The sequence below is a fragment of the Gossypium raimondii genome, chromosome 5 (assembly GCF_025698545.1).
Source record: "Gossypium raimondii isolate GPD5lz chromosome 5, ASM2569854v1, whole genome shotgun sequence".
NCBI classification, from domain to species: Eukaryota; Viridiplantae; Streptophyta; class Magnoliopsida; order Malvales; family Malvaceae; genus Gossypium; species Gossypium raimondii.
The window spans coordinates 7175444-7198809 of record NC_068569.1 but is presented as its reverse complement, the minus strand read 5'-3'; the positions used below and the strand labels follow the sequence as shown (position 1 = coordinate 7198809).

At 34.1% G+C, this 23366-nt stretch overlaps 4 protein-coding genes across 4 annotated transcripts; 2 read left to right on the top strand and 2 right to left on the bottom strand.

Annotated features, from left to right (window-relative positions):
• Positions 1 to 1354: 1354 nt before the first annotated feature.
• Positions 1355 to 5189, bottom strand: LOC105767419 (RHOMBOID-like protein 1). The gene is made up of 6 exons (XM_012586937.2): positions 4454 to 5189; positions 3723 to 3886; positions 2772 to 2935; positions 2423 to 2682; positions 2031 to 2157; positions 1355 to 1635 (listed from the first exon to the last, which is right to left on the bottom strand). Exons 1-6 carry the CDS (start codon positions 4867 to 4869, stop codon positions 1510 to 1512), a joined length of 1257 nt encoding a protein of 418 aa, XP_012442391.1. The 5' UTR covers positions 4870 to 5189; the 3' UTR covers positions 1355 to 1509.
• Positions 5190 to 9055: 3866 nt separating this feature from the next.
• Positions 9056 to 11596, top strand: LOC105770851 (xyloglucan galactosyltransferase KATAMARI1 homolog). Its single transcript, XM_012592206.2, has one exon. The coding sequence runs from the start codon at positions 9186 to 9188 to the stop codon at positions 11475 to 11477; it is 2292 nt and encodes a 763-aa protein (XP_012447660.1). The 5' UTR covers positions 9056 to 9185; the 3' UTR covers positions 11478 to 11596.
• Positions 11597 to 12013: 417 nt separating this feature from the next.
• LOC105770852 (uncharacterized) lies at positions 12014 to 14140 on the bottom strand. Its single transcript, XM_012592207.2, has 4 exons — positions 13791 to 14140; positions 13408 to 13511; positions 12403 to 12532; positions 12014 to 12303 (listed from the first exon to the last, which is right to left on the bottom strand). The coding sequence occupies exons 1-4, from the start codon at positions 13905 to 13907 to the stop codon at positions 12265 to 12267; spliced, it is 390 nt and encodes a 129-aa protein (XP_012447661.1). The 5' UTR covers positions 13908 to 14140; the 3' UTR covers positions 12014 to 12264.
• A 2092-nt stretch (positions 14141 to 16232) lies between these two features.
• Positions 16233 to 21552, top strand: LOC105769469 (oxysterol-binding protein-related protein 3C). Its single transcript, XM_012590125.2, has 10 exons — positions 16233 to 16529; positions 17850 to 17943; positions 18210 to 18326; positions 18409 to 18481; positions 18568 to 18686; positions 18890 to 19011; positions 19127 to 19303; positions 19739 to 19883; positions 20283 to 20461; positions 21138 to 21552. Exons 1-10 carry the CDS (start codon positions 16432 to 16434, stop codon positions 21382 to 21384), a joined length of 1371 nt encoding a protein of 456 aa, XP_012445579.1. The 5' UTR covers positions 16233 to 16431; the 3' UTR covers positions 21385 to 21552.
• Positions 21553 to 23366: the final 1814 nt, after the last annotated feature.

The following is a 23366-nucleotide window of genomic DNA, read 5'->3' as shown; positions in this document are numbered from 1 at the left end:
AAACAACTAATTATGTCATAATTTTTTTTTCGAAAAAAGAAGAAGATTGAAGAACTAAAATGAAGTTATAATTAGTGTTTTCCAAAGCGGGTATGCATGGGATGTCCATCAAAGCACATGCTTGGTCTTTGTCAAACCGTTGGTTGGGTGTAGGGGCCATATACTTTTATTTTCCTCCCAAGATCATGCAATCTATTTGGATGAAACTTTGCATGCTTTGAGGGGGATAGTGTTCAGCTTTACGCAATCTCTCTCCCATGGGAATATATAATAAAGCTTTCTAAATGTTTGACAAGCAAGCAAAAAATGGCATCATATCTTTTCTTTCTTCCCATATATACCTTCATCATGCATATGTATGTACTTAATCATTGACCACTTGGACTATTCCTCTCCTTTTTTTGTTGTTTACAATGCAATGTTGTCGTAGATTTTTCTATTGATTAGTAAAGAGCAACTACCCTAACTAACTTAACCTACCTCTCCTAAATTATATAAGGAAAAGGTATGGAGAGTCCAACTTCTAAATTTAATATAATTATTTTTATAAACGGGAAATTCAAACACTAACTATAATTTCAGAGATAATAATTATGGGTTGGATAAAACAATAATGACCAAAACCACCAAAATCGGACAGTTGCAATTGAGTTAGAGAAGTGTGGAGTAAATCACGGCCACCACTACCTTTTCTTTGCCAAGTGTAAACATAAAACTGTTTTAAATTTGGAGGAACAGCTTGGATGGTGTTGAGCTATTCATATGCAAATTTTAAAGTGAGTTTGGAGCAATGGGCGGTGGCTGTAAATAGCTTTGAATTAGAATGCTCAACTGCTATTGAATACGCTCTTCATATCTATTTTCTTGTAATGGAATCCTTTCATTAAAAGCTTCACCATCAATTCTGATGGGTATAACTTCTGTATTTAATAACCCATTAAACAAATTTTCACTAACATTTTTATAACACGAGTACATGGAGAGGAGGATCTAAAGATTATCGGGTTTGGATCTCGAGACTTAAATTCAGTCCGATTTCGACAAATCTGCTCGAAAACAGCTCAAAACTTGTTAGAATTGCACATGAGACCCCAACTTGCAGATGCCGAGATTCAAACTCAGCAAAGCTTCGAGTTTGTGTACTTGTCAAGTTGAATACAATATTGATTCTCGAATTTAGATGAGAGTTGGATATGAATATAACAACAAGCGTACACATCCCGGACCCAGAACAATGTTTAACTTTTCTTTACATCAAAGCTATATTGCCTACTATTTCATCATCATAAACAAATCCAGGGTTCCCCAAAGGTTATGAAGCATAAGGTATGGATAAATGATAGGGATTAAAGAGTACTAAAAGAAAATATATAGCACTTGGTCATTGGAAGAATATTTCGTCTAAAATGGAGCATTAAAAATGAGCCTGTAATGTATTCAACAAAAACTATCGAAACTTTAAATATTTTTCTACAAAGAAATCTTATCCTATACATGATTGTGCATCCATCATCTACTACAGAGTTTAGTACATAGCTGTTGAACCTGCGAAGTGCTTTCACCTGATAAATTGTAGATGCTGCTTTTACCATTGCTTATGCATGTTAAGTTCAGTTGATTCTGGTATTCAATTGACTGCAATAAAATTACCGAATATATCGATAAACCGTGCATTTCAACTAGCGATAACGGTATAGAAACAATGAACATTGAGCCGTGGCCATATGCAAAATTTATCATGAACAAGAAAATATTAGTTAAACTTAGTAAAGGATGGCGAGTGCCTTGATGAAAAGAAAAAGGTCAAAGGGCAGCATCAAGTGATATTTCACATTCAATATGGCAGTTGATTGTGTATGTGATGATTCCCCATGCGTTAGATCAAAATGTGTTTCCTCATAAAGAATCTCAACAAGTCACTTGTTTAACATTTTATTAAGACCTTTTGCTTTAATCCGGTCGAGAAGGAATAATAATTAAGAAACTAAACTGATAAGAAATAAGTAAACGAAGAGAGCAGCACAACTCACCTCACAATACGCTTGTTGTGATTTGCAGCTCCATAACTTGGTCGGGACACAACTCATATAATGACACCAAGAACATTGATCATTCAAATTAACCCCTCGAAAGAGCAGGATAAGGCCGAAAGTGAATCTAGAAAGAAAAGAAAAATAAATAACGAAACTGGTGTTTAAGGTATATGCCTAGTAATACCGAATTCACATTAACTCGTCAGTCATAACAATTAATAATGTCTTCCCTAGGTGATTGTTCGTCATGTAGTTTTGGAGAAGAATCGATTTAAAAATCAATCATGTACATTTACAAAGCAATAGCCTATTTCGATTATGAATAGCGTAATTATATACTTCATATACAAGCTTTCTTGAATTCAAAACAAAGGTTTCCAGGTACTTACCCGAGAACCAATAGTATCATAGAGACAAGCCAGAGGATGTACTGGTATGGCTTGTGTTTAGGTTTATTAGAAGTTACAATGTATCCTGTAGGAATATGTTTCTTGCTAACGTATCCAAACTGGGGACGGATTAGAAACACAAATCCAAGGAGAAACCCGGAAATAAATCCCCCGATATGAGCAAAGTTATCCACGTGTGGGAGGAGTCCCACAGCTAGATTAATTACAACAATAAAAATGAGAGTCAACAGCGCTGCCAACTGCAGAAAGACAACCAAAAGTGTAAGATAATTTGCTAAGGGATGTACCAGATTCTGAAGAATGAAATAACAGCAGGAATCTTACGCGCCTTATTTGCATAGATTGTCCAGTTTGTGATGAGTTCTGAAAGCATGCTACCTAGTAAACCAAAAAGTGCACCAGAGGCACCAACAGATATGCCAGCTTGAATAAAAAGAGCTGACATCAGACTCCCACCAAAACCAGCAAACAGATAAAGTAACCCGATTCTCACTGCAGAAAGATTTTGAAGAGGAATTAGGATCAAATACCTTCAAACTAGTGAAACAACTTTTCGGTAGGTAAATTGCAAGCATTTCCCAAAGAAAGTTCAGAGCTTTTTCCATCCTTATCTAACCATTATCCTACAACAATGCTGATTTCCGAAGAAGGAAAGGGCATTTAGAAAGCATAGCACATTGCAAAACAATGTGACCTTTATCAACCAAGTGCAGAAAGTTCCTTCAACCACTTGGCAGCAATGTAGAATGCATTGTGTTTGTAATCTAAGTTTCTTCATTCACATCCTTCATTTCTAAAACTTTGCATTGTGATCTCACAGAAATTAACAACAATAACGAGGAAACACAGGTATGTAATTGTCATCACTATGTCGAATTAAATTTTAAGGGATTAGCCATGTTTTATTTTACCGCAAAGCTAATTAACTCTATGCAGAAATTGGCAAAAATTAAGATAATAAAGCTATGTACTGATATTTTCTAAGGCCTAATATGACCACTCAACAGTTCTACACAAATACTACAGTAGAAAAAAGAAAATTGTTCTGACATATGTGGATACAAGGAAAATGAGTTAAAATTATGACCAGTTTAGTGCGTGATCTAGGAAAGTTAGTCATAGAAATCTACCAGAGTCTCGATTTTAGTCATAGAAATCTACCAGAGTCTCGATTTTGTAAAGAATGGTTACATGATATGAGGGTGTATTTAGTTCAGAAAATGTCATAAAGGTCGATGTTATCAACAGGACAAAGTTTAAGCTGGAACAATATGCATACCAAATCCAAATTCTTGCTCGAGCCGAATTCCAATGAATAGGAGACTCAACATATTGGCAAGTATGTGGAAAACACCGGCATGCAACCATATACAAGAAATCAAACGCCATGCCTGATGTTTATGGACAACTTTGATTACATCCAGGGCACCCATTTTCTCTAATCTGAAGAAGGAAAAAAAGAAAGAAAAAGCATATTAGGACAAGTCAATAATGAACTTATAATAATCATAGAGATCTATTTTCCTAGCTAAAGTAGCCTACATATATATAGTCAACAGCTTCAAAGAGATTATCCTGTAAAATAATTTGTTTACTATATGACCTTTCAAGATGATAGCTAAAGCAGAAAATTGTAAAAACTGATCAGAAATTTCATTCTAAAAGTAGATTATAATATATCATGACTGACCATAGATTTCATATATTAATCTGTATAAATCCAGCTCTACCTATTTTAGAATTGACAGACCGATTAAGGCAGTCCCAAAAATCCAAACTGTTCTGTTTATTAATTCAAATTTCCCCCAAAATCATTCTCTAGAAGCTGAATTAATGTTCATTTCCGAAAAACGGCTTTTACATTAGTTATCTTTACGTATTCCCATCATATGATCATGATTTTCATCTGCTACATATCAACCTTTAAACCACAAAGATTGAATTTTTGCACAATCCCCCCCCCCAAAAAAAAAAACAGAGATTCCCTAAAAAGCTTATAATTTGACTTACGTATCAGCTGAAGGGCCAAGGAGAGGGTTCTCTTTCATTGGCTGAAAAGAGAACCTTCCCAAGAACCGACCCACACAAGAAGACGAGTTCTTGGGGCAGTTGTTAATAAACATGGAGATTAGGAAAACGACTACGTTAGCTATTACAAAGCCTGGGATCAGCCAAGGCACCCAATTTTTGAACGGCATATAATCAATCAACCCTCGACCTTGCCGTCCTCGCCCGCGGCTGTGCCTCAGACCCTCCTCCAGCACCTGCTGCTGCTGCCTCCCCCGCCCATCAGTCGGCGGAGACGATGCGGATGGCTGTGGTGGTGATGATGCTGATGTGGCATGCCCTTGTCCCACCGGATGCACCACATTGTCTACTTTCTTTGGATTCGTCACCTTGATTTCGATCCTAGAATCCATTCCCATTCAAAAACACCTCCAAGAAGGAAACGAAGAACCTTTTTTTTTTAATTTATTTCACTACAAACAAACAAACAAAAAACATATGGGAATTTTCTTTTTCACTATTTTGGGATACTTGTATTTGGTTTTTAGTTAAAGGATGAACCAAAGAGAAAGCAAAAGCAAACAAACATAACGCGACTTCCCAATGTTTAAATGTTGTTTTAGTATTGTTGGAATTTGAATGATTCTGCTTTTTTTTCTTTCCCCAAAGGGTTCCTTGGTTTTCTGACATGACACGGATTCTCTCTACCTCTTCATTTCTGTCTCTCAGTTTCTGGTTTTTATTTTTTTTTTCTTTATTTTATGTTTTCACATTTTTAATGCTTTTGGAACTATACAGTTGGTTTCATTTCAGCATAAGTTTTCATGGCCTCGCTTTCGCTGGTAATTTTTCTTATAATTTTGGGTAAATTGTAAAAGTAGTCAGTCAACTATGCCTTTGGGTTCTATTTTGGTTACTCAACTATTACTTTTTTCGATTTAATCACTCGACTTTTCGAAATTAAATATTTTTGTCACTCTCCTGTTATTAGTTGCCGGGAACAGAAAGCTGACCTGGACTTTTTCATTGACCTAATAACAAATTTAACCCTCTAATGTTTGTATATTTTATCAATTTCGTCGTAAATATAGAAAATTCAACAAAATTAGCCCTCAATGTTTATAAAATTTATCATTTTAGTTATAACTCTGTAAACATTAAGGGCTAAATTTACTGAATTTTCTTAAAACTCAAACTAAAACGACCAATTTTTAAAATGTCAAAATTAAGAGGAATAGAAGAGATGTTTTTACTTTATATGTTATTAGCTAATACTTGTTTAAAATAGGGAGAGAGGGTAGAGCTCTTATTTGGCATCTAAATAACATACGTTCAAATCCAATTATCCCATGATCTTTATCGTATTGATGAAAATTTTATTATTATTTTTGTTATGAGAATTAAATTATGTTTATTAAATGGACCAAATCTAACTCTTAACAAATTGAGATTCTCTAAGTTGCTGGTCATGATAAAGTAATAGTTTAGGGAAAAGACAAGTGAGAGTTAGAACAATTGATGAATAATCTTAAATTAAATGAGGGTGCAATTAATGTTGAAGTTGTTGACTTTTTATTTCAAGATGTTCGTGAAAGAGAAATATTACGATGTATTAGAACCTATCGATAAAAATATGTTAAAAAAGTAAAATGATTGATGCGTTACAAGTGCAACGAGAGTATTTGATTATTTATGTAATAACAAATGTACCCTCAAAAGTAAGAGAAGATTGGAGCGGAGAAGAATAAAAAATCTCTTGAATATCTCAAATAATACAGTGTAGAGTGATAATTATAGAGTTAAAAGAAATTATTCAATAAAAGTTAAAAGATAACAATATTAATGCTAATCAATTAATACTCGATTAGCACATATTTTAAAAATTAAGTGAAACTTTTGTTTGCATATAAAAATTATCATATAATTTTGTTATTATACTAAAACTAAAATACATTGGTAAAATTGTTTTATGTCACATGAATTAAACATTATTTTAAAATAATAATGAAACTTCAACACTCTACAACTCTACAACAGTAAGGAAAGTATAATGTTTGAAAATCATATATATACCTGTAGATTATGTTGCCAGGAGAAGTTATATGCCTTTGCATTCTTTATATTAGTATACAAATGTTATTTGAATACAAAATTTAATAAATCAATATCTGTCATGTAAAATTATCAAGAATAATTTAAGAACAAAATTAGATGCAGAAGCGTATTTGAATCTATCGGTTCCTTGAAATTGTTTGGATCTTACAAGTTTGATCTTTCAAATTAATGCACAAGAAATTTAGAGAAAATTTGCTCACTCTTTTTTGAAGATGGGATGTTGGAAAATTTATCTCGTGTGTAATTTGTGGTCTATAACCTTAATATATAAAGTTTGCACATTAACCCTAATTTATAATCAGTCCATCATTAATTAAAAATTAGATACTAGAGTGTTTATACATATTTGACCCATATTTTATTTAATAACTAATATCCAATAAACCTTAACCAATTTAGATCATTTTAATTCAGATTAACATTTGATGATAATAAATAATTAATAACACGTAATTGATCTCATGTATATATTTTTAACATTTAACAACAAAAACTTTAAAAACCGATAAAGGTGAATAAATAATAACTTTTCAATCTGTTTAAAGAAATTGAGTGGCTACTTTAATATCACTGACTTGGTATAGAAAATAATATATGTATATAGACATATGGTTAACATCTTTTCACGAGTAAGTTAGGGAAATAATGGACCATTTTTTAGTCAATTAACTCTTCTATATTATATCAATAGTAATAAGTACAAAAAGATTTAAAATTGTTTCCAACAAGATTTGAACCAAGATATTGAAGGAAAAGAACAAGTATATTAACCAACTAAACTAAACTAAACTAATTAATTGACATATTATTAAAATACTGTTATTATCTTAATTATATTACCTACGTTCTAACAATTTATCGGACCTATTCCATACACGTGTCAAATCAGGAAAAATAATACAACAATTCTGTAAAAAAAATCCGGTGTTTACTCCAAATAAATAAGGAAAATAATGATTTGAATGTTTCAAAATTCAATTTTAAACCGAAAAAATCAAAATTGAGGAGCAAAAAAGGATCTTTTTGGACGAAAACCGCGGCAAACCGCCTTCGGCTATTTGTCAGCGCGTATATCTCGAAAAGTTATTCGAAATAAAAAAAATCGTCTCAATTGGACAACCGAGCGAAAAGTTATGGCCTTTCAAAGTTTTCCAAGCTAAAAAACATAAACTGATGCCACGTCAGCAAATCGCGTCCTAGAGGGCGCGATTTGTGTCCACGTTAGCAAATCGCGCTGACGTGGACGCGATTTCCTGGCGCGTACCCTGATATTGCGCTGACATGGACGCGATTTCACAGAAAATGGACCATTCCAATAAATAATTAGATAATTATCCCATTTCGGTAATTTTTGAAAAAAAAAGTCCCGAATATTTTAGAAATCAAGTTATTGTTTGCCGTTATAAAGTACTCTTTAAAATCATCTCAGGTTGACACGTGCTGGGACAATGATTTTGGAAGATTTAATTTAGGAAAGTTGACAGCATATTGAAGACAAAAGGATTGGACAAAAGAAATGGTAATAAACAAGTAGAAAGTGTTTGACTTCTCAACTCCTCAAATCTGGGTTGGTTTTTGTAATTGTTTGTCTTTGCTGATAATTCAAAGTTAGTGTGTTAAAATACATTAAGAAAAGGTTATAAATAATTTGAAATGCCATCTCAATAAGATTATATATAATCATAAATTATAATAAAATTATTTTTAAAATATCCAACATGCGATTATTAAAATTCATAAAAGAAAGAAAGGAAGAAACGAGCGATGGAGACATTTTGCTAATAGTTACAAGTACTCCTCACCAAAAAATTATAGAAAATGTGTACTACCGCTTCTTCAACGCTACAATTAGAAAGCCAGAAAGAGAAAGCCTTGTTGTCTACCAAAACCAATTCTATTCTGACTTTGATAATTAGGTAGTTACTTTAATTAGTTTATCTGATTCATTTGTGATTTTTTAAAAAAAAAGAAAAGCCGACTCAATCACACCAATCTATATTTCATATAGTAAAATTGTATATTATTAAAAATTTTAATTTAGACTCTCATAATATAATCTCTTTGAAAATTTATACATTTATTTCGATTTCTTCCTTTTGGTTACTTTTGCACATATGTAAACTGTAAAAATTATACTTGTAAATTGACAAATAATTGAAAGAGACTAAAGAACTCATTTAGAGCCCAAAGGACGAAAACAAAGAGCCAATACATTAGAGCTTAAGACCCCAATTTTGGATGGAGTCTAAAGCAAATTGGCCCAATCAAATCCAAGGTCTCATTGTTAGGCTTAATTTGTCTAGTGTCATCAAATTTATAAGATTAATTGGAAACCATATATTCCAAATCAGTCCTCTAATTTTCTTTTTAATTCACAGTGACTCAGAATAGAGCTAACTACTTTTCTTTTTTCCCGGCAAAGGCATAATAATTTATAGAATTTTTCCTTTAATAACATTTAATTCAGTACCAAAAATTCTTGAATGGTTCAAAAATCCTTAATTGCTTTTCAAGCAATTCCATTTCACGACTTTCCAGATTCTGCCTATGCTTTCCTCTGTTAATACAATCTCTTCACACACATGAATACAATCTATTTTGAATTAACCATCATATTAGTATGAGCAGTGAAACGTTAATGGAGAAACCGATGAGTGGAAAATTTCGATGCAGAACCCAGTCCTGGTACATTGTTTTGGTCTCTTTCCTTTTGTGGCTCACACTGTACATGTGCTATTTGTATTCTTCATCTGTAACATTTCGCAAGAGGGGGCATAGTTTCGTAGCCAACAACCATACGGGTTTTTTAGATTCATCCCAGTCCTTTCATGTTGTTGTTAGAGATGATGAAACTCAAGATCCTTCTCATGTAGAAGATATTGATATTGTAGATAATGTTGTTGATGATGATGAAACCGAAACTGATGAGGATAAAACTACTGAGTTTTCCGACGTCGAAGAAGTTAACCAGGTCATTGATTCCATGTTGTCTGAAGATCAGAACGGCACCGACACAGATTCTGCCAAAGATAACGAAGATGTAACAAGTAATGAAGAGGTTAAAAATATGGATGAAGATGATAAACCTGTTGTTCAATCTTCAGCGCAAGACAAAAGAAAGGAAGGTCGTTCGACCAAACAAAGAAAAGGGACTACTGCAAATGTTTCAGAACGACAAAGGGACAAGAAGTCTGAGGAGGATCAAGAAAGAAGAAAGGAAGATCGTGTGGTAAAACAAAAAGAGACTGCAAATGTTTTAGAACGACAAAGGGGGGAGAACGTTGAAGATCAAGCAGCTAAACGGAAAGGGGCGGCAAATTTTTTGGAACGACAAAGGGGAGAGAATGTTGAAGATCAAACGGCAAAACGACAAGAGAATGCTGATGTTTCAGAACGACAAAGGGAAGACAATCCTGAGGATCAACCTGTTGAAAACATGTTACCGGCTGTTAAGAGCCGAACCGAAAGGCCTCAACGTCCCAGGAGAAGAGAAAGGAATAAACCTGCGGATTCATTGAATCCTGTCATGGAGAAAAGGATAGAGAAAGTTGTTGCGGAACCAAGAAGACAAAATCCGGTGCAAGCTGGATTGGATTCATGTTCAGGGCGGTATATATATATTCATAACCTTCCCAGGAAATTTAACCAAGATTTACTCGAAAACTGCCGCTCGCTTAGTTTCTGGACGGATATGTGTGAATGTGCGTCGAATCTAGGCCTAGGTGCCCGTCTTTCTAATGATGAAAAGCTTTATTCAAACTCAGGTTGGTTTGCTACAAACCAGTTCTTACTAGAAGTCATTTTCCACAACAGGATGAAGCAGTACAAGTGCTTGACTAAAGATCCATTGGTTGCTTCAGCAATCTATGTTCCGTATTATGCCGGCCTCGATGTCGGTCGTTACCTTTGGGATCCTGATGGGTTCATGAGGGACTATGATGCACTTAATCTTGTCAAGTGGCTTGCATCTAGACCTGAATGGAAAAGAATGTGGGGGAGAGACCATTTCTTGGTTGCAGGAAGGATTAATTGGGATTTCAGGAGAGACCCGAAAAACGAGTCTGATTGGGGCAATGAGCTTCTGAATTTTGATGAATCGAGGAACATGACGATGTTGGTACTCGAGTCGAGTCCATGGAACTACAATGACTTTGCGATACCGTATCCAACATATTTCCATCCTTCAAGAGATGACGCTGTGTTTCAATGGCAGAACAAGATGAGAAGACTGAAACGACGATTCTTGTTCTCTTTCGCAGGTGCACGACGGCCTGGTCGCCACGAATCTATCCGCAATGAGCTCATCGAACAGTGTCTTGCTTCAAGAAGGAGATGCAGGTTCCTTGAATGTGATAAAACGCAGAAGTGCCACAAGCCAGCTAATGTGATGAGATTGTTTCAAAACTCCATCTTCTGTTTACAACCACCAGGAGATTCCTACACCAGGAGGTCAATATTTGATTCAATTATAGCTGGTTGTATCCCAGTTTTCTTCCATCCAGGTTCAGCTTATGTTCAATATATATGGCATTTCCCCAGGGATTACAATAAATACTCGGTGATGATCCCGGAAAGTGATGTTAAAACTGGGAAAGCCAACATTGAAAGAATATTAACAAGAGTTTCTAGAGACAGAAGAGTAGCTATGAAGGATGAAATTATAAAGATGATCCCAAAGGTGATATATGCAGATCCATCATCAAGATTGGGGGAAATTGAAGATGCATTTGATCTAACAGTTAAGGGTATTCTTGACAGAGTTGAGACAGTGAGGAATCAAATGAATGAAGGGAGAATAGTGAATTATGACTTTGAGGAAGAAGAATCTTGGAAGTATTTTGCTATTGGGAAACTTGGGCCCCATGAATGGGATGCTTATTTCTCAAGAAAAATTGGGAAACATGGCCCTTGAATTTGATCCTAATTTCCCTTAATTTTTTTAAGAAAGAAAATCAAATTTAACTGGCGAATGTCCAGTAGGGAGAGGTATTAGCAATGAAACTAGAGGAAGAAACAAAGAGGAATTTTATTTTAATTATTGTAAATAGTAGTAGTACCAATTTAGATTCTGTAATTATTGGAGATTATTGTTATCTATGAACTCCAAAGTCTTTTTTTTTTCTTTCATTAATTAGAGTTTTGAAAATTTACTAGTTCAGTAAGATGGCAAATACAGGGGAATGTGACAAAGGGGAACTTGTAGAGGGAAAATCATAGAAATCGGAGTTAAACTCAATTGAATCAAAGCAAGCATTCATGAACAACAATGAAAATAATAAGAATCTTCAAGAAACGGTGGATTTGGGGGGACAAAGAGCACAGTACTTGATCTGTTTAAAACAATGACAAAATCTAGGGCAATTTGAACGTTATTGAAATTTGCCCAAGTTCCATGCATTATCAGAAATTTCTCCAGTAACAGATATTTTGAAGCAAGAGAAAAAGGTGTTTTAGTCTAGCATCAGGTGCTTTGTACCATAAACTGAAATCAAATATACACATACCATGATAAAAGGAAAAAAAAAACTTCATGTTCTGCAAAATCGGAATGTCGTAAAAGGAAATAAAAGCTATTTGCATTTCTCAACTAAGAAAGTTTCTCATTGTTTTCAGAGATAATGAATTGTTCCTCATCTAAAGAGATCCTTGAAATGTGAATTTAGAAACAGAGGGCAGCAGAGTTGATGCTAAAATGCGTATCAAAAGTGGGCCAAGCTGTATACGAGAATCCACGCCAACTGAATAGGAAAAGATAGTTTTGTTAACTATAAACATGAGAATGTTATGCAATGCTGGCATTTGAACATGAAAGAAATAATGAAAAGTTAAACAAGTACCAGAAAGAGAGTCATTGAAGCAAAAAGCCCTTCTTGGAGAAGGGCTGCATGACCACCGAATTCTTCTTCATCGATCTTCAGTATCATTGCATAATAGCCATATATAATACCAGTGGATATGGCCAGAAAACTGCAAACATTATAACAACATCAAATAATTGAGTAAAGGTTCAGCAAGAATAAGAACTAAAAAAACGCAGGACAACGACAAATACTACTACTATTGCTTATTGAATGAATTCTTCAAAAACACTGGGCGGATGTCAAGACATTCAAGATAATGGAAGTTGGCAGCATAAAACCCTCAACAAAACTGGTAAGCTAGCTTTAAAAGTAGTTGGCACATGAAGACAACATCATAGTTCTTTCAGATATTCAAAGAAACGGGATGGTGACATAAGACATTCCATAATCCATAAATGCAAGTAGAAAAGTTATGTATTTAACTTATCGATTTCAAAACACCAATGACAGATACTGCATTCAAAATTCTCACTACCTTCTAGGAAATATACATCAGAGCGAACCAGGGGTATGCACATGAACTAAAACACACTCTGGTATAGTTTTAGCAAAGCAATTTATTTATCCCTTTTCAGCCTGATAGCTTAAGAGAATGTTCAAATCCTTATTTTACACCCAAGTCAATAGCTAAAAATTATTGGTGATTCATCCTCAGCCAATCTAAGATTTTGTCAACGGAAAGCAATAGTTCCAGCTAATTACACTAGTTAAATACCAAAAGCCCAATACACTAGGTTCCTGCTATATGCAGCGTCATACCATGAGCATACCTCATATCACAATATGGCATCTACATAATTAGTGAACTCACTAAACTTGGTACAGTGCTATATGCAGGGTCATACCATGAGCACACCGCATATCACAATATGACATCTACATAACTAGTGAACTCACTAAACTTGGTACAGTTGAACAATCCGATACAAATCCAAAGCATTGCAATTTACTAATGCGTGCAACATGAATCTAAGAACTTACATGAAGATCCAAATGCCTCCAACCACTGGGATTGCTCCCCATAACAAGCCAAAGAAAAGAGCTACAACTTGTCGAATCCAATGCAATACATCTCCTAATTGATCCTGCACCAACAATCAACCAAAACCCATCATAATTTTCTTTTTCGAAAACTCATGATCATCCAATTAACCCCCACTCCCCCCAATTTAACAGGAAAAGCAAAAACCCATTAAATTAAACTACTTCCAGAACTAAATAAACTCAATTAAGAGCATAATTAAAGTATAAATGACTATAATTACAGTTTACTGTTAGAGTATCTGAGTCAAATTAATAGTGAAACTTTTAAATAAAGTCAACAAAATTAACGAACAAAAAGGAAGAAGAAGAAGAAGATTAACCTTGTCCCAAGAAGCTTCTGGATCCAATAACTTAGCGAATTTGAACGGAGAGAAGTGACCGTTTTCGTGCTGTTGATGTTGCTGTGAATTCAATTTAACTGATTTCGCTTCTTTCATAGTCAATTTTCTAAAAACAAATACAAATTTAGTACAAGTAAAATATTTTGATTAATTTGAGGTTAAAGTTGAAGAAGGATTTTGGATGGGAAAGAATATTTAAAATTTTCGAAATGCTTCAATGTTGATCTAAAAGGGAGAGTAGATTGGATGTCGCGAAGAAGAAAGTGGTAGAAGATTATCAATATTTTCTTTTTAATTTTCTACCATACTTTATTTCTTGTATCACTGCACTGCACGTGATGCAAATTTTTTCTTTCGCTTCAGATCTATTTTATGTATTTTTTTTAGACAATTACGTTACTAACCTTAGTCATTATATAAATAAAAAGAGTTAAAGATAAAATATTAAAAATTGATCAAGTCGTCTATTGGTAATCATCATTATAGAAAAAAATTTGAAAGGAAGAATTCTACTTGAATCTATGTTCCCCAAAGTCAGTGGGTGAAGGACAATCCAAATCAAGAATATGATAAATAAAGTGGGACGGAGTCTCCCGAGTATGTCGACCATGAGAGAATTAAGCCACTTGAACTAACTCATGGACAGTTTTATTGGCAGTTAAATGTGTACAAAGGAAAGACAAAAGCTCAAACGATGCACTAAGAAAAAGGTAATCTCGTAATACATTTCCGAATTCAGATAAATCTGTCGTTGAATAACTCAATGCAAGCATAATCGGCTTGCAATCCGACTCAATGATCATTTTATCGTACCCTTCTTCTTTCAGCCACGACAAGGCCTCACGTATGTCTATGAGTTCAGCCGCGGTGGACCGGAAACTCCCCGGACAAAAGGCCCCGAGTGAGCCCGGATAATAGCAGCAAAAGACGAACCTCTCTGATCATTAGGGACTGCTGCATCTATATTGCACTTAAGCTAGTCCGCTGCAGGTCTAACCCAATGCTCGCTGCTCATGCCACCTACAGCAGCATGCTGCTGCGTTCCGTCGCCAACTCTCCGGGCATCAGACCAATCTTGTAAAAATTTATCAGCAGCTGAAATGATAGAATGAAAAGAGGCAACATTACCTTTCCGAACGAGAAGGTTACTATGCAACCATAAGCTCCAGGCAATATTCATCAGTCGACATCGAGAACCCACAACAGGAATGGCTAAAATATTGTTGAAAAAAGAAACGGCCGCGTTAACGAGTCATTCCTACCTCCCCCCAAACTTCCATGGCAATCGGGCAAATATAGCAGTACATGCTCAACAGTTTCAACCGTTGTAAGCAACGCCACCAAAAATCAACAATCACCACCTTTGTAGGGACTTTCATGTTCCACAAACTGTTCCACGGCCCATTAAATGCCAAATTCATAATATTAGACATGGTATTTAAAAGGCAGCACATACCCCGATTTTACCTCATACTCTCCCAAACGAGTGAAGTGCCAAATTAAAATTAATTTAAAATATTAAAATCTTGTATTAATAGGCACAGACATAAGCCGCTATTGCCAAAATATGATGAAAACGATCGAAACACACTAGTAATTTGTGTATGAGCATTAATATTTTGTATTTTTTTCTACACCAATTATATAAATATAACTATTTATATTATATTCAAGTTTCTAATTAAATTAATATTATGAAGCAACTGTCACCAAAATCGAAGTTACAATAATCAAAAATAAATAAGAGTGTATAAGACACTTAAACATTATCATTCAATTAAAACTTACCTTTTTGTGTTTAAATTTTATTTATTTTATTTAAAATAATAAATAACTTAAAAGTTTTTTTCAAAATTTGAAGTTTTAATTTATTTTTATATATTATTATTTAAAAATATTTTAAAAGAAGATTTTTCACCACAGACTATGAGGAAGTGTAGTAATTTAATATTTCAAACATGAATATATATATATTTATCAATTACATATTAGATTATGACACATTTACAATTTGGATAAAAGTTTTTATTTGAAAAATATTTCAAAAACAAATGAAGTTTTATTTGAAATAATAAAATAAAAATTTGATAATATTGTGTTTTATATAAACTAAAACAAATATTTTTAAGATAAAATTAAATTTTAATAATACCATAAATTCACATCAGTTGCATGCAAAATTGAGTTAACAGATGAAAAAAGCTATATGGAGTGTAGAGATGGGCCAAGTTCTTCAGCCCAAGTTTCTAGACTGATGTATACCCATTCAGGAGGCATGAAGCATAAACGCCAGTTTGACTTTGACCCAAAATTCAAATATATTTCATCATGGATTCTCCACGAAGAGCGTGAGATTTTACTACATCATCCCATAAAAAATATCATAAAATAAAAAAAGAAAGTATTTATAAAATACCGCCTTTGAAACCCCCCCTTATCAGACTAAAATTACAGATCCTACCCTCCTCTTCTTCTTCTTCACACTAAAATATTTTATCAATTCTCAAAACCCAATTTCCCTTTCTATATTCGTCCCTTTGCTTCGATTCGCTGAACAAATAGCAATTCAATTGAGCTTTTAAGTTGAATTCTTGAACAAATTTAAAAAGGAATTTACAATATGGGAAGTCCAAATAAAGATCAGAATAAAGGGTTTTTCTCAGCGATGACCTCGGGTTTATCTTTGTTTGGCAACGCCATGCACAGATCTGTCAACGGGTAAATTCCCATTTTCTACTTAGGACGTTTTTCTTTTTCCCTTCATTGAATTGGATGAGATTGTTCAATTAAGTATCAACTCCATAATTGACTGTTCGAATTACACGATGTTTTTTTTTTAAAAATTCAAATTTTGTTCCAGGATTTGTTAGTTTGGGTGATTTGACAAATTTTTTTATTTGGTTCATTATTTGATTGGAATGTACATCGTTTTTTAAACTAAAATAACGTGGTTCGTCTGGAAATAGTTTGCCAAAAACTTGTGGGTTTCTTTGGCAATTAATATGATGTTGTTTTAGTTCATTTGAATGCATAAAATTCCAAATTAAATAGGTTGAATTTAATTTTGCTCCTTTTTAACAAAAAGTTGTTTAAAATTGAACAACAAAAGAGTTGGTTTTGCACTTGATTTCATGTTTAAGATTCTTCCTTGACTCTTTTGCTTTTTTTACTTGTATGCAATGCAATGGCTATTGAAATCTACTTTTGTACTTGTTTCATACAATGTTCTTCAGCTCAATTCTACTTCTTTTTCTTTAGGGAAGTCAATCCAGTTATGTAATCATTTCCTTTTTTAAACAAGAGGGCTATGTCAAATATTATATACTATCAACTTGAAGTATTCGATTTCCTAGTTTTGTTTATTTACGTGTCTAGAGGGAATATCTATTTATTTTACAGGTTTGTATTTCTTAAATTTTGTCTGTAAATTATGTCCTTCGCAGGGTCCCCCCCCACCCCAAACTTCACTTTTCCTAGCGTCCTGCTGTATGGGGAAACTCAGTCTGTTTCTTGCGTTTTGTTTTTTTTTTTTCATTTCCCCCCTTCTTAGTGTAGCCTTTCAAATAGGACGCCTAAAGGTTGTTAATGGAATTCATGGTTGATTACTGCTTAGGAAACTTAGATGGTTTCTGGGCAAGTTGTCAGAAATTCTCACTAATCAAAAGCTTCATCTGGGCTATTAAAGAGCGTTGATTGAATGAATCTTTTCAGTTTCTATGTATGCTTAGGTGTAGAAGCTTTAGTTAGTAATATACTTTCTCTTGTGTTTGCAAACTTCATAATTCATATTATAGTTTAATCGTAAAGCATGCTTTTGTGGACTTCATGAGAAAGTTGATCAGATCGTTCATTTGGTTTATTTTATAACTTTAGAAGTGTCTTGCACAATTTATCTGCTTACCTCTTGTCATTGTGAATTATAGGAATTATTGGTATGCTTTGATTCCTTTTACCTTTTAGTTTCAATTCTAATGAAGTTTCTTATTTGCCTGTTATGAAGGAGGCATTATATGTTTTTCTTTTTACCATGGCTTTCAGGTTACTTGGCTATGAAGGGGTAGAAGTCATACATCCAGAAGGAGGAAAAGAAGATGCTGAGGAGGAAGCTCATAGAGGAAGATGGAAGCAGGAGGTATGCATCTTTAACTGTGTTATTTAGATCTCTCTTTCATAGACCAATTCAACAGATGCTCTTGTTTTTGCTTTACTCTCTCTATCTCTGGGAACTTTTAGGAATAGTTAATTGTACTTGTAACCTTTTCTTACGGGCGATGGAGATCAAGAGAGACATTCGTTAATTTCACTAGTTTTAGAAGCTGATATTTTGACTACTCTTTTCTTTATTATTATTATTATTATTATTATTATTATTATTATTACTATTACTATTATTATTAGGAGCGAGAGAGCTACTGGAAAATGATGCACAAATATATAGGTTCAGATGTTACATCAATGGTGACTCTTCCTGTCCTCATATTTGAACCGATGACTATGCTTCAAAAAATGGCCGAGGTTTGTCTAACTTTGCAGAGGTTTGTTACTTGGTATGCAGTATTTTTCTTTTTCAATATGTGATATGCCAGGCCTTTTACAGTTGATGGAATACTCCTACTTATTGGACCGAGCAGACGAATGTGAGGACCCCTATCTCCGGCTGGTATACGCCTGTGAGTATGCTTTATCAATTTTATTTAATTAATGAGGTAAGTACTAGTTTTAGTTTCCAACTAATGGAATTCCTGATCCTGTACAGCATCATGGGCTATATCTGTGTACTATGCCTACCAACGTACATGGAAACCTTTTAATCCTATTATTGGGGAAACATATGAGCTGGTTAATCATGAAGGGATTACATTCATTTCTGAACAGGTTACTTTCGAGTTATTTGATTATTTTAAGCATGCTTTCTTTCTTTTTTAAATGTTTCTGGTCACTACTTAGTGCCTAGCGGTTCCTATGCCTTCCTCTCCACTCTCTTTCTTGTTCCAAAAGCAACACTGGATCACATATGTTCAGTTTTATCAGTTTGAGCTCATCCAAAGTTTTCTTTATTTATTATATTATCATTTCAGGTCAGTCATCATCCTCCAATGAGTGCTGGGCATGCTGAAAATGAACATTTTACTTATGATGTCACTTCAAAGTTAAAGACAAAATTTTTAGGAAATTCTCTTGATGTTTATCCTGTTGGAAGGTAATACTCGTGCTGTTATCTGTAACCTATCTTTTCCCCTTATGTCTTCTTGTTTTTCTGGTATAATGGTTAATGTCTATTGGAAGGTAATACTCGTGTATGTTATTCTTTGCAGAACACGCGTTACTCTTAAAAGAGATGGGGTCGTTTTAGATTTGGTGCCTCCTCCCACCAAGGTTAACAATCTGATTTTTGGACGAACTTGGGTTGATTCACCAGGAGAGATGATCATGACGAATTTGACTACTGGGGACAAAGTTGTGCTTTATTTTCAACCATGTGGCTGGTTTGGGTATTGTTAACAACTTGATACTATCTTTTAGACTAGTTTAAGCATTTGCTCTTTTTTTATAAGCAGTGTACTTTCACATGGAACTGAAGGTAATAGCATTATTATATCTGGGATTTTCTAAAATGAGTGCTCTGAGATGAAATTTGATTTGAAGGTTTGACTTGCACCACGTTGTGTTCCGATGTCATCCACTCTTGTACTCTCTGTCTCTGATGAGGCTTCTACGTGCGCAAAATTGCACTCTTAATTTATTTATTCATGCAATTCATGCCAGTCAGATACGTACATTTTATATAATTGGTCCATTCCCCCCTAAATCTGTTTCTACAATTGTCTGTGTTTCTGGTATGCTCACTTTTGCATCAGTTGCATCTGGCTACTGATTACTGTCGAACTGGAGGTTGATTTATGGTCTATGGCATTATTTCATTGCAGAGCTGGTCGTTATGAAGTGGATGGTTATGTTTATAATGCTGCTGAGGAACCTAAAATATTGATGACAGGGAAGTGGAATGAGTCAATGAGTTATCAGCCATGTGATATGGAAGGAGAACCTCTTCAGGGCACAGAATTGAAAGAGGTTCTTTCTTAGACCTTCCTTACCATACAATAGTGACCATCTGCTTTATTTAACCTATTCTTTACAGTGTGGAATGGGTGCATCTTTTTCTTTTTCCTAGGTAATTATGCATTGTGACGTCAGGTTTTAATTTTCCTCTGTAAATATCTATGGTGATGGCTGGCTATCTTATATATTGTATAAATCCTTGAAATACTTCTTGATGCATTTCATGTTTAATGTTTGGTTGGCTGGCTATTTGTTTTGTCAAAGCCTTTGAGTCTTCATGCATTTACCTTAATGTTATAAATGCGAAATTCAACCCTGATAATTTTACCCTACATTAAATCTCATCAAGAGAGTCGTGACCAGTGAACTAATTGTATCTATGACTTCTTTATTATTATTTTTGGTCTGTAGGTGTGGCATGTTGCTGATACTCCAAAAAACGACAAATTCCAGTTTACATATTTTGCACACAAAATAAATAGCTTTGACACTGCCCCTAAGAAGTTGCTAGCATCAGACTCTCGTCTCCGGCCTGATAGATTTGCACTTGAGAAGGGTGATTTATCCAAGGCCGGTTCTGAGAAGAGCAGGTCTCTCTTCTCTCTCTCTCTCTCTCTCTCACACACACACACACAAAAAAAAATATAAAAAAAACGCTCAACAGTTTTTTGCATACATTGAAAATGTCAACTTCTGAAATGGAATTGAAGGGTTTGTAGCAATTAGTACATGTCTCCGTCTTGCTTCATTTAATGAAATACCAGAAACTAGGTCTTAATCTATAACCATGCACTATTCTTATCTAATCTCACATCGTCAATGCCATTTAAAATACGAACCTGGCACCCTATGGTGATGCAACAATACTTGCAGGTATACTTTTGATGTCAATACCTTGATCAACAGATGCATAAGCTTCCTTAAGGGTTGTAGTTTTGAGAATTTTGTAAGATAAACTCTCCATCTGGATTGACCATCCACAAATGTTCAAAGAAAATGAAATATAGGAGGGGCTCTTTAACAGGAAGTTGCTTTCTTTGTACCTTAATGAGGAAGAAATGAAAATAGTGAATGCAGGAAGATATTAAATTTTATTCTTTATTTTCCCTTCAGACCCTTCTATTAATTTCTTGTATGGTTAAATTAAAAAGAAATGCTATAGATCATTGAATTACGTATTTAGAATGTTTACTTGCCTCTCATAGTGTTCAGAACATCAAATCTTACAATGTCAAGATAATTTGTACCTTTTGCTAATTTTTACAGGTTGGAAGAGAGGCAGAGAGCGGAAAAGAGGACACGAGAGGCCAAGGGACATCAGTTTACTCCTAGATGGTTTGATTTGACAGATGAAATCTCAGCCACACCTTGGGGTGACCTGGAAATCTATCGCTTCAATGGCAAATACACGGAGCATCGGGCTACTGTAGATAGCTCAGACGGCATTGATGAGGTTGACTTGGCTTCAATCGAGTTCAACCCATGGCAGTATGGTAACTTGTCAACTGAATAGGTATTGGTGTTTTAATGTATACTTCTAAAACTTGGCAGTTAGTAACCGTTTGGTGTTATATGTTAGAAGCAATATGTTGTTGGCATGTGTGCGTTGTACCGCATTCCATAATCCCATCATAATCACCCCTGGGGAAATTTGAAACTGTTTCAGAACACTTTTTCATCACTTCTCTTCCAAATTTCTCAAGAAACTTGTGTTTTTCATAACCATAGCGGATGACAGCATATGACTAGCATTAGAATAGATGGATGGAAAGGATATGCTCTTTTGCTGGGTTCTACTTTCTGAGGTGATGTTCCGGGTAACTGTTTTGGAAATTTCATAGCAATCTTGCAGATTTAAATTTCTGTACATATATACAATCATGGGGTATATCTACTAGATGGCATTTTGAAGTATTTATAGTTCCTACTCGCTGGGATTGTGTTGTTTGCTTTAGTAATTGACATGATGATACAGCAACTTTAGTCATAACTTGGCTTTTTGCATGGTTGTTTTCGTTGATGTGCCCAAACCATGTACAAAAAAAATGCATGCTGGAATTTGCCATTATCCAGGATTTGATTCTAAACTCGTAAGCTTGTATAGGTTCATATGTTGGTCGGTTTTGTTATACTGTTGTTATTTTGTACCATCTTGAGGAGATCCAATTAATATGCACACTTTTCTTGTTCATCTGATCATCCAAAATAATTTTGCATCCAACATTGCCTTTGACCCCAAAACCACACCCGATAGCTCTGACCATTTTTAATACCAAAATCTTTCATGTAGTTTTAAGTGTTCCATTGCAGTTCAATCGACTTGTAATCTGAAAGTTGCGTCCCATTTTTTCAACAATTTCTTTTTTTAATTTTGCCTTTTACTAAAGGTATTAGTTAAACCGCTTAAAGTTGATCCAAATCCTAGCATATCAAATAATAATATAACAAATAAATAAGTAAAAAGTGTACCCAAATAATATATATAACAAATAAATAAAGAATTGCACTATAATTTGGGTTGTTTCTCAATTTTGTAATACCTTGGAGATTAGAGTTTAATCACAAGAAATGATAATTGATGATAGGAACAAGTAACAACCCATTAGCCTCCAAGCCTATTTCTCTAATTGGTTTGTTACTTTTACAGATTCCCAATTTGCTTTGAATTTTGGGGAGCTTTCTTTTTCTTTCCAATTTCGAGAAGCTTTTCTTGGAGCGAATGGAAAGAAAAGTAGATTTTTTTTTTCAAAAAAAAAAAAAAGTACCTTGGCTTCTAAGAGTGATTATATTTCTTTAGTTTTGACATTTGAGTTTCAAATGAATTACTAGTATTTTGAGAGTGACTATCAGGTAGGATGAATTACTGAAGCTAGATCTGGGATCCTTACCATATAATTACAACAAAATTAATTTAACTTTCTTTAATTTCCGTAAATTATGTAATGTTAGGAAGTGTATGGTGAAAGGTGAAATGAAACAGAATTGGTCATCCAATCAAACCTCACACCATTTTCATTGACCATCAATATTCCATCAGCTTTGGTCATTGCTTTTACGTCAAGAAATGCCACACTTGCCTCCAAACTCTTCTTCTCTCATATCTCTATCTTTATCTATAACTCCCCTTTTTTATGCCCTTTTCTCTCACTCTCTCTATATATTTATTCAGCAGCTTTTCGTCTAACATGCTGCCATTCAGCATACTCCTCAAGTAAACAACACAACTTTTGCCAAGGGTTTTAATAATATTCCAATATTAAAAGAAGGTTGCTAAGTTGAGTAAAAAAGCTGGTCCGTTCAAGTGTAATTCAATTATTCTATGTTAATGAAATTTTATTTGTGTCAATTGTCACATAATATTAGATATAATATTTGAAATTATTAATTTAAATAAAATTGATTACTCCATTTAACTTTTTAATCCAAATTTGACTTTAATAATTAAATTAATATAAGCAAATTTTTAAAACCAAAAGAGTAAAGTTTTATTAATGT

What these genes read in the sequence shown, in the direction of transcription:
- LOC105770851 (XM_012592206.2), top strand. Translation starts at nt 9,186, where the DNA reads ATGAGCAGTGAAACGTTAATGGAGAAACCGATGAGTGGAAAATTTCGA.
- LOC105767419 (XM_012586937.2), bottom strand. Translation starts at nt 4,869, where the DNA reads ATGGGAATGGATTCTAGGATCGAAATCAAGGTGACGAATCCAAAGAAA. An exon ending in CTTGGCCCTTCAGCTGATAC is followed by an intron (nt 3,887 to 4,453) that starts GTAAGTCAAATT and finishes TTCCTTCTTCAG; the next exon opens with ATTAGAGAAAATGGGTGCCC. An exon ending in ATGATACTATTGGTTCTCGG is followed by an intron (nt 2,158 to 2,422) that starts GTAAGTACCTGG and finishes TTTTCTTTCTAG; the next exon opens with ATTCACTTTCGGCCTTATCC.
- LOC105770852 (XM_012592207.2), bottom strand. Translation starts at nt 13,907, where the DNA reads ATGAAAGAAGCGAAATCAGTTAAATTGAATTCACAGCAACATCAACAG. An exon ending in CAGAAGCTTCTTGGGACAAG is followed by an intron (nt 13,512 to 13,790) that starts GTTAATCTTCTT and finishes TTGTTGGTGCAG; the next exon opens with GATCAATTAGGAGATGTATT. An exon ending in GGAGGCATTTGGATCTTCAT is followed by an intron (nt 12,533 to 13,407) that starts GTAAGTTCTTAG and finishes TAATGTTTGCAG; the next exon opens with TTTTCTGGCCATATCCACTG.
- LOC105769469 (XM_012590125.2), top strand. Translation starts at nt 16,432, where the DNA reads ATGGGAAGTCCAAATAAAGATCAGAATAAAGGGTTTTTCTCAGCGATG. An exon ending in AGGGCACAGAATTGAAAGAG is followed by an intron (nt 19,884 to 20,282) that starts GTTCTTTCTTAG and finishes TTTGGTCTGTAG; the next exon opens with GTGTGGCATGTTGCTGATAC. An exon ending in GCCGGTTCTGAGAAGAGCAG is followed by an intron (nt 20,462 to 21,137) that starts GTCTCTCTTCTC and finishes TAATTTTTACAG; the next exon opens with GTTGGAAGAGAGGCAGAGAG.